The sequence below is a fragment of the Pelophylax lessonae genome, assembly GCF_965119305.1.
Source record: "Pelophylax lessonae genome assembly, chromosome: 2".
In the NCBI taxonomy this organism is placed as follows: domain Eukaryota; kingdom Metazoa; phylum Chordata; class Amphibia; order Anura; family Ranidae; genus Pelophylax; species Pelophylax lessonae.
The window spans coordinates 372,476,849-372,491,881 of record NC_138769.1 but is presented as its reverse complement, the minus strand read 5'-3'; the positions used below and the strand labels follow the sequence as shown (position 1 = coordinate 372,491,881).

The 15,033-nt window shown below is 43.0% G+C and overlaps 1 protein-coding gene across 14 annotated transcripts in view; it reads right to left on the bottom strand.

The window, feature by feature from the left end:
- MACF1 (microtubule actin crosslinking factor 1) overlaps positions 1 to 15,033 on the bottom strand; it is a 483,848-nt gene that overhangs the window by 160,439 nt on the left and 308,376 nt on the right. For all 14 annotated transcript variants that reach the window (XM_082247546.1, XM_082247537.1, XM_082247539.1 and 11 more), the window contains 2 exons: positions 11,993 to 12,122; positions 6,061 to 6,260 (listed from right to left, as the gene is read on the bottom strand). In XM_082247546.1, coding sequence (XP_082103672.1) covers positions 6,061 to 6,260; positions 11,993 to 12,122 — 330 coding nt within the window. The remainder of the gene's footprint in view (positions 1 to 6,060; positions 6,261 to 11,992; positions 12,123 to 15,033) is intronic.

The following is a 15,033-nucleotide window of genomic DNA, read 5'->3' as shown; positions in this document are numbered from 1 at the left end:
AAGGCATGCCGTAGCTGATACTGCCCCCACAGGGCAATCAGCGTTTCTGCTGCGTCCGCTAGAGGATCGTGGCGCGAGCTACAAACCTCCGCACCTTCCTGTTAGGCCAAGGTGCCAACAGATCCACATCCGGGATGTCCCAATGAAGGGACAGCTAGGGAAAAAACCTCTGGATGAAGAGGCCATATGCGATTGGATCCGAATCGGGCTGCTCTAGAGCTGCTCGATCCAGTAAATCAGACAAAATCTGATCGCTCTCAATTCAGATACCCTTATTGGTAATCTGGATACTATCGGAAGAAATGACTTCCCCTGGTTGAGCATCGGAGACTTCCTGGTCCGCTCGCTCCACCGGATCCGATTGTCCAGGGAATCGGAATTCTGATTCCATTAAAAAAGAATCTCCTTCAGGAGAATTCGGGTATGAGACTGGGTATACGGTACTGCCTCTAAGAAGGCCACCATCAGTCCCAGCCAATTGACGGACAGCAACATCCGAATCGTTGACTGAACCTTCTGGAGTTTCCCAGCAAGGAGAAACTCTCTTGCCCAGGATGTATCCAACCTTAGGCCCAGATAGTTCAGTCTCCTGGTGGGAACCAGGGATGATCTTTGGGAAAGCGAAAAAACGCTGATGTCCTGCGATGATGGGGATATAAAGATAGGCATCCTATATGTCTATGGACGCCAGGAAAACTCTTTTATGCAGGGAGGCCACCACTGTACGGATGGACTCTATTTCTTCCCAAGTCCAGATTTGGACGCACCTTGCCCTCTTTCCTGGGCATTGTGAATAGGTTCGAATAGAACCCCTGAAACCGTTCAATGTTAGAAGGGCAGAATCGCACCGGTGGAAGTGATCGAAACTCGATCCTGTGTCCTCCAGAAACCGGTGAAGACATCCCCCCCCCCCCACCCCAGAGATGGGTAGGGGCGCATCAGGCTATATTCTTCAGGCTTGGCTGAGCCGGACTCTTTGTTTACCCGACCAGCGCCCTTTGAAACCCCTCTAAAGGGGCTTTGGAGGGTTTCGCCTTATCGCCCGCCCTCGCGGAACGAACAACTCTATATGAGCAGAAAAGGAAGGTCCTCGTTAGTTACGAGGTCTTTTTATCCTAACAGTCTGTGGCAAGACAGCAGGTGGTACCGTCTATCCTATAAAGAGGAATTCCTCAAACGGATAGCACCTAGCCATGCGTTTGGAAATAACAGGGGTTCGTTTCAAAACGACCCCATTTGGGTAAAGGAAAATCCTTCGCCCTTTTGGTAGGCTAACAAGTATCAAAAAGGAATCTCAGTCTCAGCTACCTCTGCCGGTGTAACCTCAAGACTAAAGGTTTCCCGGACGGACACAACTAGTGCATCCACCACTCTTGTGCTATGGCGGAGGCAGAAACGTGCTCCTCACTGCTGAGGAGATATTACCTGAGACAACAGCCCCCTAAGAGGGACCTGCAACTGCATTGACCAGTTCCGAATCCGTATCTGAAGTATCTGATAAACAATAGGGGTAGGCGGGGGTCGCTAATTGACCCCCGTCCCTGACAGGCCACCTCCACCCGGGATACCAAAGACTCCAAAATTGCCGATAATGCATTAAAAACAAGTGGGGTACTGGAGGGTCCTGCGGCCACCTTGAGGGGATCAGGTGGGGATACCTATGCGGCAGGGTCAATGATTATACAAGACACTTGCCAGCAACAAAAAATGACAAAGTAAAAAAAAAAAAACTTTTTTTTTTTTTTGTGTCCCCCAGTCGCAACAGCGCCCCTCAGTGTTACCTGCCTTTTTGGACCCCACAGAGAGAGAGACAGACCCCCAAGGCTCATCCCTGATGCACAGAAGTTTTCATCAGCTTGCTCAGTGCTTGTCTTGTTACAGACAGGAAGTCTTTGGCCCTATTTCCTGGGTAAAAGAGGCGGCTCCGCCCCTTAACACGCCTGCCGGCTCCTCCCCCTGGCTCCATGAGGTGTTTGAGTCACCTCAAACATGGCCGCCCCCATGCTGGAGACACGAGGCTACACCAAAATGGCGGCCTCGTGCGATCTACCAGACAATGGCGGCGGCCTGCACAGAATAGCGGCATGTCTGCAGAAGGATCTCGGCCTCACAACCCTTCACCCTCATGGTGGTCAGCGTGGTCGGAGGTACCGGACCCTAGCGGGCCGTATGCGGACCGCTGCTTAGCTGGAGGAATGATCTGGAATGCAGTATACATGTATAGACATCGCCCTGTGGCTACTGACAGGTAGGATACCTTATACTATCACAGTAAAGTTCTAGTACTGCCACTGACTACAATCATTTACACATCTTTACAATTAGATTGTCAGCTCCCAAACCAAGCCACCTGGCTTCTTGTACACAAAAATCACACTCAATTAGGGGGATCTGTGACATGTTGTAGGATAGAGGGGAACCCATCCTTACCATTACAGAGAGGGGCCCGCGTTCACCACAAGACCCGTCAGGGGGAACATACTACTCACCATACCGGAACCAGGCGGGCGCCAACTCCTGACAGTACCCCTCTCCACCGAGGTAGGAGGGCTGTCGACCAATACGGGCGCCGTGACTCATGGTCTTTGGCGTTTCAGCGAGACGTTTAACTCGCAGGGTCAGTCCCCGTCCAGTGGGACTATGTCGCGGCCGACCCAGCGCGGAGCTATGGCCTGCACGCGCTCGTAGGCTGAACTGGGGTGACCACTGGATCTCAACATCCAGCCCGTCGCCCAGTTCAGCTTTCTTGCTTGAAGATCTCACAGGAACACTGGAGAAAAAAAAGCTGTCTTAAAAAATTATTTTCTAAGAAAAAAATCCTGCCAGGACCGAAGATCCCAGCAAGGTATCTAGGTCCTTACTCCTGACTAGACAGAAAAAAACTGATTTGCTGAGGCAGAGAGAGAGAGGATATACCCTCTGGGACTGCCCCTAGGGTGTGGCCAGAGCATTTTATTTCCTGTCTAGTCCTACTCCTGTGGAGGCAACATAACCAGAAGGTGCTGTATCACCGAGGACTACGTCTGTCAATGAGCGATAGAGAAATATAGATTGTTCACAAATACAGCTGTTTTATCAAAGGTATTTGCACAAGTGAGTAATTGGCTGATATAATGATGATATAATGGTTGATGATAATGAACATCTAAAATAAAAGCAGGAGTTCCAAATTTCCAGCTTACTGAAAAAATTAACTTGCATTTAAAAGAATTTAATAAGGGCTAATATTTAAAGATGGACTCTGGGCTGCACAGAAAATATTGCCTGCATATGTAATGTCCATAAAATCTGGAACCGGGGATGCGAAATGCATGTGCAGCTACGAACACAAAAAATTAACAAAGCCTTCTTCCAACTGCAGCTATTAGTACTTACTTGCACTTTGCAAATCTAGTTCCCTGCATGCCTCACTGCTTCTCAAGACTACAAAGGAGGTGAGGCTACATTTCATGTGGCTTCCAGAAGCATCTGCGGGCTAGATGCTAATCATTTTACCCAACCCTCTGATGCCCAAAACAATGCTCTTGTACCGAGGACTGTGGGCATGCTAAAACATGAGCCAGGGTGAGGTCCTGTATAGCAAACCCCATCCTTTCCCAGTTCTATGCTATGTTGTATGTGATATGTAGTTTGCATGCAGTGCTATGCGGATGTGCAACATAACTCACTGCATGTACTTTATAGGATTATTATTTTTCCTACTCCCTCTCCAGCTGATAGGACAATCACTTTAAAACATCATTACGCAGTGCCAGAGGCTGTGTAACAGCATAATGCGGGTGAGCAGCGTCGAACACCCATTGGTCAGCGCTGGCCACATGACTGCACTGACCAATGAGAATCCTTTTAAGGCTCCTTCTGTACTGGGATGGTGTCCATCATTGTATACACAAAACATTTTGATGGGACTTTTTTTTAGGTACATTTAACTATTACAATGGTAAATATATCTTATAAAGTGTAATAGTTTTAACTTTGCATAAAATTTTGTATATGAATAAAAACCAATAATTGTGCCTGATTCCTCTATTAATACATCTTCAATTGTTTACAATTGCCCGAGTTCTCCTTTCATTTCTCCAGGGTTAATTTAGCTTACCGTATAGCCTATGCTTTACATTTGAGCATTTTTGTAGTAAGCAGAATGTTTTGTAGACCTAAGATTTCTCTTTTTATGTTTAATGAACAGCATTCACTTCTTCAGGTGTGAATCTATAATTTGTGTATACATTGATCAGTAGGGATGTTACATAGTTCAGGCAGCTATCTCATGAAGCCCTAATTATTAACAAAGTATTTAAGATATTCTCAGTAGCCAGCATGGTAAGGTGGCCATCGCTGACCAAAGGGCACTCATCATTGCAAGCAATATTCTGCTATATAGCCTCCAGCACTGTTTAGTGAAGTTTTAAAGTTTCTGGACCAGTATTAACGCCTGGAGAGGATGTCGGATATATGGATCATAAAAAGTACATGCAGCAGTTGGGGGGGATGTTGCGAGTTAGTTCCACCTTTAAGCCCCTAGCACAATACCCTAATACAAGGTAAGATATATAAGATATTCCTAACAAGTGATTACAATGTGCATAATGTAAAAAATATCACCATGAATTAAACTTCAATTGAATGCATAGAAGTGCAAAAGAATTATAAACTAAAAAGTTCCCAGGGAAAGCCTAGAAATGATTTGAGCAATGTTCTCAGTGTGTAGCAGAAGAAAAAATAGGTGTATAAAGGTGGGGGCTCACCAGACATAAATGACTCTCCTTCAGGAGAGGTCGAGTAGCATTTTTTTTATAGTCGTTTACAGAACCAATACCTCCAACCTCCTTCAGGGGTCTTATCAAATGATAACACCTCCGAATATACCACAGATCAATATGCAGTAAAGCTCCATGCAAAAATGATGCCATGAAAAGAGGAAGACACACTCTACATCTCTCACGCAAATCAATCAAGTAAAACACATTTTAATAGGGGTAAATGTACTTACATAAGTAGATGTTAATCAAACCGTTTGTATCACATGGATGGGCTATTTGCCCAAAACCACGGCTAATTTGCGCATGCGCAGTTGAGTTTCAGCTCTGCCCAACACGCTTTGTCATATGTGACATCAGGTGCACCTGTCACGTATGTCAAAATGGAACACACACCACTACGCATGCGCAAATTAGCCGCTCCATCTTGGTTTTAGGCAAATAGACCATTCATGTGATATGAACGGTTTGATTAACATTAACTTATGTAACTGCATTTATCCCTGTTAAAATTTGTTTTACCTGATTGATTTGCAATATGGAGAGTGTCTCTTCCTTTTTTTTCATGGCATCGTTTCTGCATGGAGCTTTATTGCATATTGATCTATGGTATATTCAGAGGAGTAATCGGTTGATAAAAGCCCTGAGGGAGATTGGAGATTCTGTGAATTATCAAAAAAAAGGGCTACTTGACCTCTCCTGAGTGAGGGTGATTTGTGTCTTTAGACAACGTGGTGGTGTTTGATGGTCCAATTGCTGAAAGGCTTTGAGGCGATTGGGATACACATTCTAATTTTTCTTCTGCTACACACTGAGAAGATTGCTCAAATCATTTCTGAGCTTTCCTTTGAGACTTTTCAGTTCATAATTCTCATGCACTTATATGCATTCAATTGATGTTTAATTCATGCTGAGGTTTTTTACGTTATGCACATTGTAATCACTTGTTAGGAGTATTTTGATTTTTGCAAGCACTGCACTGCTGTTTTTACTACTACATACATTTACCATGAAAAAGTACATCTCAGGCTAGGCCAACTTTGAGTGCCGTAATCAACAGCAACTAATCAGAATTCACTTTGCTGAACTCTGTCTAGTACAAGATGGATTGGGATTGGTTAAAGAACTTCTAAATGAACACCCTTGTTCTCTTTTGAATAAGGCTTATTTAGTAAAAAGCAAATAGTTTTGCCTGTTTGCCACAGGATTCTCTTTGACACATCAGTGTTTAGATGCCCTGTTGATGTCAATCTATGTTACACACCATGATTTTCAGTTAAATACTAGATGTTTCCCTTACCTGAACCTGCTGCTTCTGTGCATTCAGCATGTTGGGATCAATGGATAGAGGTCCCAAGACACTCATCATCAGCTCCTTCTCCGTTAACCATGGACGTAGCTGAGAGCCAGCAGTTTGGAACAAGGCCAGTTGGTTAGCAGATTCTTCCAGCTTCTGCTGGCGTTCTGAGGTTACTTGGTTAGCTCGATCCCACTGACTGTCTAAATAAGGAAGGCAATACAGAACATCTTATATTCCTGCACAACTTGCCGAAATTGCTCAAAGCGGCACACACATTTTGATAAATTAATGAAACATACTGTCCACCATGTGTGAACAAGTTGCAATTGTAAAGCATATAATAGGTTAATGAAAGCCCAAGCAGAGATAGAATCCAAAAAAATATTCGAAAGTCCAAAAAACAAAAAAAAAACGAATAGAAAAAAAACACTAAGAGCGGCTTCACACTACCGCGCTATGGTAGTGTCCAGCGCAATGTGCCTGTGGTATTTGTGCAGGTTACCTTTGGTTTCCCATAGATTTCTAATATGTCTTGTGTTTATGGAGCGTTTTCTGAAAGCACGCCAAGGGTCCTGCATGCTGCATTTTGATGCGCTTTTAGAAAACTTGCCAAAAATGCAACACATAAGAGAAGTCGAAGGGAATCAAACTGCATATAACCTGCACAAAAACTGTGAGTACATTGCTCTGCACCCATGCTGCGGCCAAACTTCAGCGCGACAGTGTGAAAGGGGCCAAAATATAAAGAAAACCGTACAAGTCAAGCCTTGTGGAATTGAAAGGAACTGTAGATATATCTAATGTAACAGACCATACACAAATCATAAACATGCATCTTTGTAATTATTTCTGCCTAAAACCTTTAAGGTTAATTCAATTGAATTCATGTTACCATCCGGTTACTGTATTATCTGCAAAACAGCTGTTATAATATTAATAAAGCGAAAATTATACATTAAACAGAGTTTTTGCAAATGTCCACCAGTCAATGACTGAAAGAATGGACACCAAAAAATCAGCATGATAGCCAAACACCTATCATTTTCAGAAGGAAAGGTAAGCAATAGCACAATCTCAGCGCCAATGTACGATTCTGGGTCTCTCTTGGTGAGTTTTTACAGTTTTTTTGTTATCAAATTTTTAAACTAGATAGCTGGCTCTGTTCTACAATAAACCTATATTTAAACTACTACACTTTTACTGGCTTTCTGTTGGCTCCTTGGTGAGCTCTGTTTCACTGGCAATTGCCTTTTGCTGCTGCCTAATAGGAGTGATTCCGGAGTAGAAGTGCATACACCTCGGGAGGATTTGTGCCTGAGAAACACGCTGTGTCTGCTGTACTTGTTACAGCTTATGGCTTGGTGGATGGTGGAAGATCTTTGTTTGAATATATATGGACTGATTTAAGAGAGACTTCACGCTTGGCTTATTTATTTTTTTGTACGTTTTTGTTATATTGACTTGTGCTGCATCATTTGAACGTTTTTGGTTTGGGTATATCAAACTTTGTTAGCCAGCGGCCACACGTGTTATCACAGTGCAGATTCATTACAATCCGTTTAATAGCAGCCTCCATGTTTTACTTTTGAACCTTTTAAAATGTCCTTTAAAGAGGAAAGTGGCAATTTTAAATCAAAAAGTGAAAGCTGCTGTACCCACAGTAATCATCCAAAATCCATAATGGAAAAGTAACAACTTTTAAAAGTGATTTCTCGTTGGCTGCATTGGGTTACTGAACACTGCACTTAAAGTGTGTCTATAGCCAATACTTTTTGTACTAATTTAGGTCGGAGTGGAGAAAGGTTAGAACCCCTATGAGGCTTTACTGCTATCCGGGGCTCTGTTAGAGGGATATCTCCTAACATTACCTACTGTTGTTGCAGTTTTACCAGACAGGAAGTGAGGAAAAATGTGCAACATGGATAAAGACAATAATACAAAGAATTACAGATTACAGGAATCCCATATTTTACTTCTGTCGGTGTTGTCTTTGGAGAATTTGTCACTTCTGGTAATATACTGTTAGGACACTGTTAGTAAGAAAGTACTTATGCAGCTGACTGCATTATCACACACCTCGTATCCCCCCCCCCCCCCCCCCCAGAATATTTCTCATGCCATCCTCTATAGTTAAATGCAATCATTATCAGTGAGCCAGTGTCTTCCTCTGTTGATCAGTCCATTTGTACCTTACGTTCTTCTTGCATAAATCATTCATTTGGCAGAGTGTGCAGGAGCTGAGCAATCACATAACAGCCTATGTGGAGCAGAGCTGTAGTATTGAAAATAGAAAAGTGTTTCCCTGGAAGTCTGTAAAGCTCACCAAACACTATACAATTTGATTGTACAATCACTTTTAGATCTACTATCAACTATGTAATGGAAGGGCCTGTCTGATTGGATACAGGGAGATTAGGACAACACGCCTATCTATCCAATTATATAGATTGTACAATCAGATTGTATAGTGTATGGCCACCTTTATACTCCTAAAATGTACTAGTCACGCTTTTAGTGCCATTAATTGTTAACAGCACCCCAAACGGAGAAGGAAACATTTTGCCACATTTAAAAATGTGCAACAAACTTGGCAAATGCACAATAAAAAAACGTGCAAACTACAATAAACCAAAATGCCCCATGAGCTACTTTACATTTGTTGCATGTAGGGCAGCCCAAAAAAATTCAACAGGCTGCCCTATGCATATCACGGGAAAAACGTGTCCTCCCACTACACTACATGTGAATGGAGCCTGAAAGTTACATAGCTAGTGAGGTTGAAAAAAGACATCAGTCCATCCAGTTCAACCTATGATGTGTGTGTGTGTGTGTGTGTTTTAGGTTAACCGTACATTGTATACCACTATATGTTGTGGTCTTTAAGGTGCCCATCTAATAATTTTTTGAAACTATCAATGCTCCCCCCGCTGATACCACTGCTTGCGGAAGAGAATTCCACATCCCCACTGCTCTGACAGTAAAGAACCCCCTAAGTATTTTAAGGTTAAACCGTTTTTCCTCTAGTTTTAGTGAGTGGCCACTTGTCTTATTGTATTCCCTTTCTCTGAAAAGTTTGTTCCTTATGCTAGGGTCACCAGTACAGTATTTGTACATTGAGATAATTATCCCCTCTCAAGCGTCTCTTCTCCAGAGAGAATAAGTTCAATGCTTGTAGTCTTTCCTCATAGCTTAGATCCTCCAATTCCCCTAATTATTTTTGTTGCCCTTCTCTGGACTCTCTCCAGTTTCAGCACATCCTTCCTGAGGACCGGTGCCCAGAACTGGACAGCATACTCCAGATGTGGCCGGACCAGAGCGTTGTAAAGTGAAAGAATAATCTCTTTATTTCTGGAGTGAATCCCTCTTTTTTTTATACATGCCAGTATTCTGTTGGCTTTGCTTGCAGCAGCTTGGCATTGCATACCATTGCCAAGTCTGTTGTCCACTAGTACCCCCAGGTCCTTTTCCATCTTAGATTCCCCCAGAAACAATGGCTGCTTGTCTCATGTAAAGTCCCAAATATTTTATGAAATTAGGGATGGAGGTACTGTGCTATACAGGCCAATTGCCTCATATAAAGTCCCAATCTGTGTTTTACACTGCATCCGCCAAGGGGTTGGAGGTGTATGCTTCTCAGCTGGTCGTTTTCAGTTTGTACCATCGCAAGAACATAGCTATTAGAGTTTTGAGATACTAGACCAGTCATGGATGGAAGTGGGTTGGGGGAGGTTTGGGCGGCTCCCTCCCACCTGCCTCCTATCCATCCATTAGCAGCCATGTGCTCCCAGTGTGGAGACACTCAAATTAAAAGTGTTAGGACTAAAGGTAAAAACAGGGTGCCGTGTAGTGGCCCTGCAGCTTACACATGCGTTTGCAAATGCGTGTCAACTAAACCCCTGTTCTTTATTTATATCATGAGACAGGTCTACTTGGTTGGTGGCAGACTGGAGGGTGAGTACATCAGACTGGGGGCTGGCTGGCTTCCATGCACCTCTCTTAATCCTTTTCAATTTGAGATTCCCCCAGAGGTTCCCCCCCTAGTGAGTAGCTTGTGTTTGTGTTTCTGAAACCCAAGTGCATTAACTTATATTTTTCAACATTAAACCTCATCTGCCATGTAGTTGCCCACTCCATTATTTTGCTCAGGTCTGCTTGTAAGGTTTCCACATCCTGCATCAAAGTTATTGCCCTACTTAGTTTAGTATCATCCGCAAATACCGAGATTGAGCTAGATATCCCCTCCTCTACATCATTTATAAATAAATTAAACAGGATTGGTCCCAGGACTGATCCTCGGGAGACCCCACTTTCCACACCCACCCAATCCGAGTACTCCCCATTTATCACCACCCTCTGGACTCTCCCCTGGAGCCAGTTCTTTATCCAGGTTCATACCTACGTACCTTGGTTTGTATAGTAAGCGTTTGTGGGGAACTGTGTCAAATGCCTTTGCAAAGTCCAGATACACCCACATCCACAGGCCTTCCTTTATCTAGATGGCAACTCACTTCATTGTAGAAGGTTAATAGATTGGTCTGGCAAGAACGATTTTTCATAAATCCACTACTGATGTTAGGCTGACAGGTCTATAGTTACCCGGGGTATATCTCGGCCCTTTTTTAATTATTGGTACCACGTTGGCTTTTTTCCAATCAGCTGGCACCATTCCCATCTGTAGACTATCCGTAAAGATCAAGAATAATGGTCTGGCTAACACCTGGCTGAGTTCTTCAAGAACCCTCGGGTGCAAGCCATCAGGTCCCGGTGATTTATTTATGTTAAGTTTCTCAAGTTTAGTTCTAAGTCTATCTTCTGTTAACCATGGCGGTACTTCCTGAGGTGTATTATTTAATTTATTATTACAAGCTGGGTTAGTGTAGCCCCCCCCAATTCTTTTGTGAAGACTGAAGAGAAGAAATTATTTAGCTCTTTCGCCTTCTCCCTGTCCTATGTGGCCAGATTCCCTTCATTGTCTTCTATGGGGCCAATGTGTTCTGGCCTTGCTTTCTTACTATTTATATACTTAAAGAATTTCTTGGGGTTTTTTTTTTACTCTCTTCCGCTATATGTATCTCGTGTTCTATTTTAGCCGCCTTGATTTCACCTTTACATTTCTTATTGCACTCTTTGTGAAACTTGATGTCTTTAAACAAGAACAATGACAGGTGAATGTCTCTGCCCACTCCCTCCCATGTACTTGTATAAAGCTGGCCATACACTATGCAATCTGATTGTGGAATCTCTTACAGTTTCCTTTAGATTTACCAAAACTATGGAATAAAAGGACGCACCTGAACTATCCATTACATTTCTATCAAATCAGGCAGGCTCTTGGACTACATAGCTGATGGTAAATTTGGCCACCCTAAAGTAAGAAGTAGGAAAGTGGGTGGAAATAATAAAAGAAGTGGTCTAGTAACGAGGGAGGTATGGTCCAGAGAGGTGTAAACACCCTATTCTGTGATGCAGTAAGGCAGTGCATGATGGGACATGAAGTTTCCAGGAAGGTCACATGATGTTACAGGAAGTGATGGGCTCAGATGCCTTTTGTAAAATTTTGAACTGAGAGGTGCAGATTGAAAGCTGCCATAGACATGGTAAGTGAGAGGGCAGAAAAGACATTAGAAAAGGCTTCTATTTATTATGAAGAGTGAAATTCTGCCTGAAAAAGTAAACTTAGCCTTCAGGGTAATAGCATCCTGCAGCTAGCTTTGGTTATACTATATAATAAAGGCTGGGTAAATCTTAAACTTGGTGAGCATAAAATTCTATGGATTATTCATAGTTAAGATCTTGACATCTGTAATTTTAGATTAGAGAACTCGGTTTCTATCTCCAAGAAATATTTTTTGTGCAGGAAAGGTGTTTGGACTAATAAAAAAAAAACCCAGATACAAATTTTCCATATTTCTATCATCAAAGTAGTACTTACTAAGATTTTCCAGCATCTGCCTCCAGTTCTCAGCCTCAGGAGAGTTAGGATGTTTCTCTAGCAAATCTTTTAGCTCGGCTTTTAGTCGTTTCACTTTTTCAGAATTCTGCTCCAGTTCAGATATGAACTCCTGAAAAAAACATTAGAAATGTGTCAGCCAGCTGACGCCAAGCCAGCAAAGTTACACTGTATAATCACTAAAAATGCTGCCTACAACTGTCCTCCAGAGTTGATAAAACAGGATTACTTGACTATATTACTGATTTCATATTCACTGGAATGTCCTAATTTTATCATTAAAATCACAAGGAGGAATTAAATGCCACAATTTTCTTATGGGCCTCCAGGAGCGGTTAGACTCAATGTGCAAGTATCCACTACATACTAGAACATAATGGCAGACTTACCTGTCAAATAAGGTCCTCCAGTGCCCCCATTGGTCACGGGGGTGTCCATCTTTTCCCGGTCTTCATTCTCAGTGTGTTTTGATCAGCTGCTTGAATGGGCAGGTTACGATGACGTCACTCCTGCTCATCATCATGACTCATGACACAGTGGGGTACCATTAATGTATGCTGTTCTGCGCATGCGCAGAACAGTGTACATTAACGCTGATGGGCAGAAAGTAGTAGTTATGACAGAAGAAACCAATAGGCTCTCTTCTGTCATAAAAACCCTAATTGTCAGCTATTTCAAATTGTTTAGCTTTAATTCAACTTTAAACAAATGTCTAATGGGAAAATTCTGTCATAACAAATTTCAGTTTCTCCCACATACTACAATATTAGTCACTGGTCGTATAAAAGTAATCCAGCTATTTTATGTTAAACTTCACGTTTAAATAAGTTGCTTTTATGCTTACAATACATTAACATTGATTTAGGCTACATTTCCACTAGTGCAACGCCAAAGTTGCGCGATTTAGAGTACGCTTTTGCAGTGTGACTTTGATGCAACAGGGAGTGCAATTTTGACCTGACTTTACACACTCTGACTCAAAGTTGCATCAAAGTAGTACAGGCACCTTTCAAAGTCGCTGCAACTTTAAGTCGCATCTATTGGAACGGGTGCCATTGAAATCAATGGACTGTGACTTGTCAGGTGACTTTATGTGTCCAAAGTTGCATGACAAGTTGCACTAGTAGAAACGGAGCCTTAAGCCTGTATATCATATACTGGTCTTTGGACAGAACCATATATCCTTAGTGAAGCAATTTCAAAAGGCCAACTCCAGCCTTACTTTCAGTGTTGCACCATTGTGCAGGCTCCTCTCCTGTGCTGAAATTGCTCACCCTAATTTCATTGCACACTGAGTCTTTAACAGTGTGTATTAGAAGCTGCAGAAAGCCAGACACGGCAGATATCATTTCCTAGCTGGAGGGCTGCCAATATCATCTAGCATTTTCCTCCCCAGCTATAGCATCCGTGGCCTACCCCTTTCATTCATTGAACTTCAATTTTTTCTTTTTCCGAACGTGAGGCCGAGCATCACATTTGGATATTTCTCAGAGCAGGATGCATACATTTTGATATTCGTATATTGAGGTAGGATGCTAGGCCCCAGCTATGAACTGCCTGTATTGCATAGTGAAGCACAAAGAACTAGTTATGACATCTAGGTCTACATACAGTGTATAAAAATGGAAGAATTTGTAATGTAATTTAATTCATGTTAAAGAGGAGGGAAAGGAGAAACTGAAGACCTACACCCCCTGGAATGGTGGGCATGACAAAAAATCAGGAATGGACATTTATCAAACATGTAATCTCTACACTGGTAAGTAAGGGAGCTGGTAATTGTTTTTATCAGCAATTTCAATACTGTAAGCGCTGGAACAAGCAAATCCATATCAGGTGCCACGACTGACTGAAATGCACATACTTGTTCCAGGTCTAATACATATTAATTAACAGAGCTGCATCTTTAAAAACAAAACAGCAATGGCAGTACCCCTTCTTTTATCCTGACAGATTTCCCTTCAATTTTTATAACTGTTGCCTTACCATACAAGGATAGGTGTATTAGCCACTTGAATTAATTCTCCAGGTCAGAGAACAAATGTCAGCTTAAAGTTACTTTTTTTAACTTGTAACTTTGACTCAAGTTTTTTAACTTGTACCTACAGGAAAGCCTATAAAAAGGCTTACCTGTAGGTACAGTGAATATCTCCTAAACCTGCATGGTTTAGGAGAGATTTACACTGCATTCAGCCGGTGACAACACCGACACACGTGCTCTGAAGGTTCGGCATACCATCGTGCCGTAAACAAGGGCTCTCTCACGCATGCGAGGGAATGACGTTATCGCGGCTCTAACCACTCATGTAGCCAGAGGCCACAAACACAGAAGGAAAACGGGGTGAAGATGGAAGCCTCGTCAGCGGTGACAGCGCACCGCTGGAAGGCTTCGTTTTAAGGTAAGTCTCGCATAATGTGCTAGTATGCGTTACATACTAGCACATTATGCATTTGTCTTATAGGGCAAAGGGGAGAAGACCAGAGAAAGATTTTTAATAAAGGACTTCTCAAAATGTCTCCTGTTTACATACACTGCCTTTTATGGGGTGAATGGGTAGGGGTACAATGTACCCCATACCCATTCACTTAGGGAGGGGGTCCGGGATCTGGGGGCCCCCTTATTACAGGGGGTGTCCACATTCCGATAAGCCCCCTGCCCGCAGACCCCCACAACCACCGCCCAGGGTTGTCGGGAAGAGGCCCTTGTCCTTAACATGGGGACAAGGTGCTTTGGGGCAGGGGATGCAGACCTCCCCATCTCCCCCTGCCCTAAAGCACCCACCCCCCTATGTTGAGGGCGTATGGCTTGGTATGGTCCGGGGGTGTGGGGCCGCTCACTCGTCCCCTCCCCTTTCCTGACCTGCCGGGCTGCAAGCTCGGATAAGGGTCTGATATGGATGCTGTTTTTTCGGCATGGGGCTCCCCTCAAAATTCATACCAGACCCAAAGGGCCTGGTTTGGAATCTGGGAGGGACCCCCACGCCATTTTTTTCCCATTTTGGCGTGGAGTTCCCCCTCCAGAT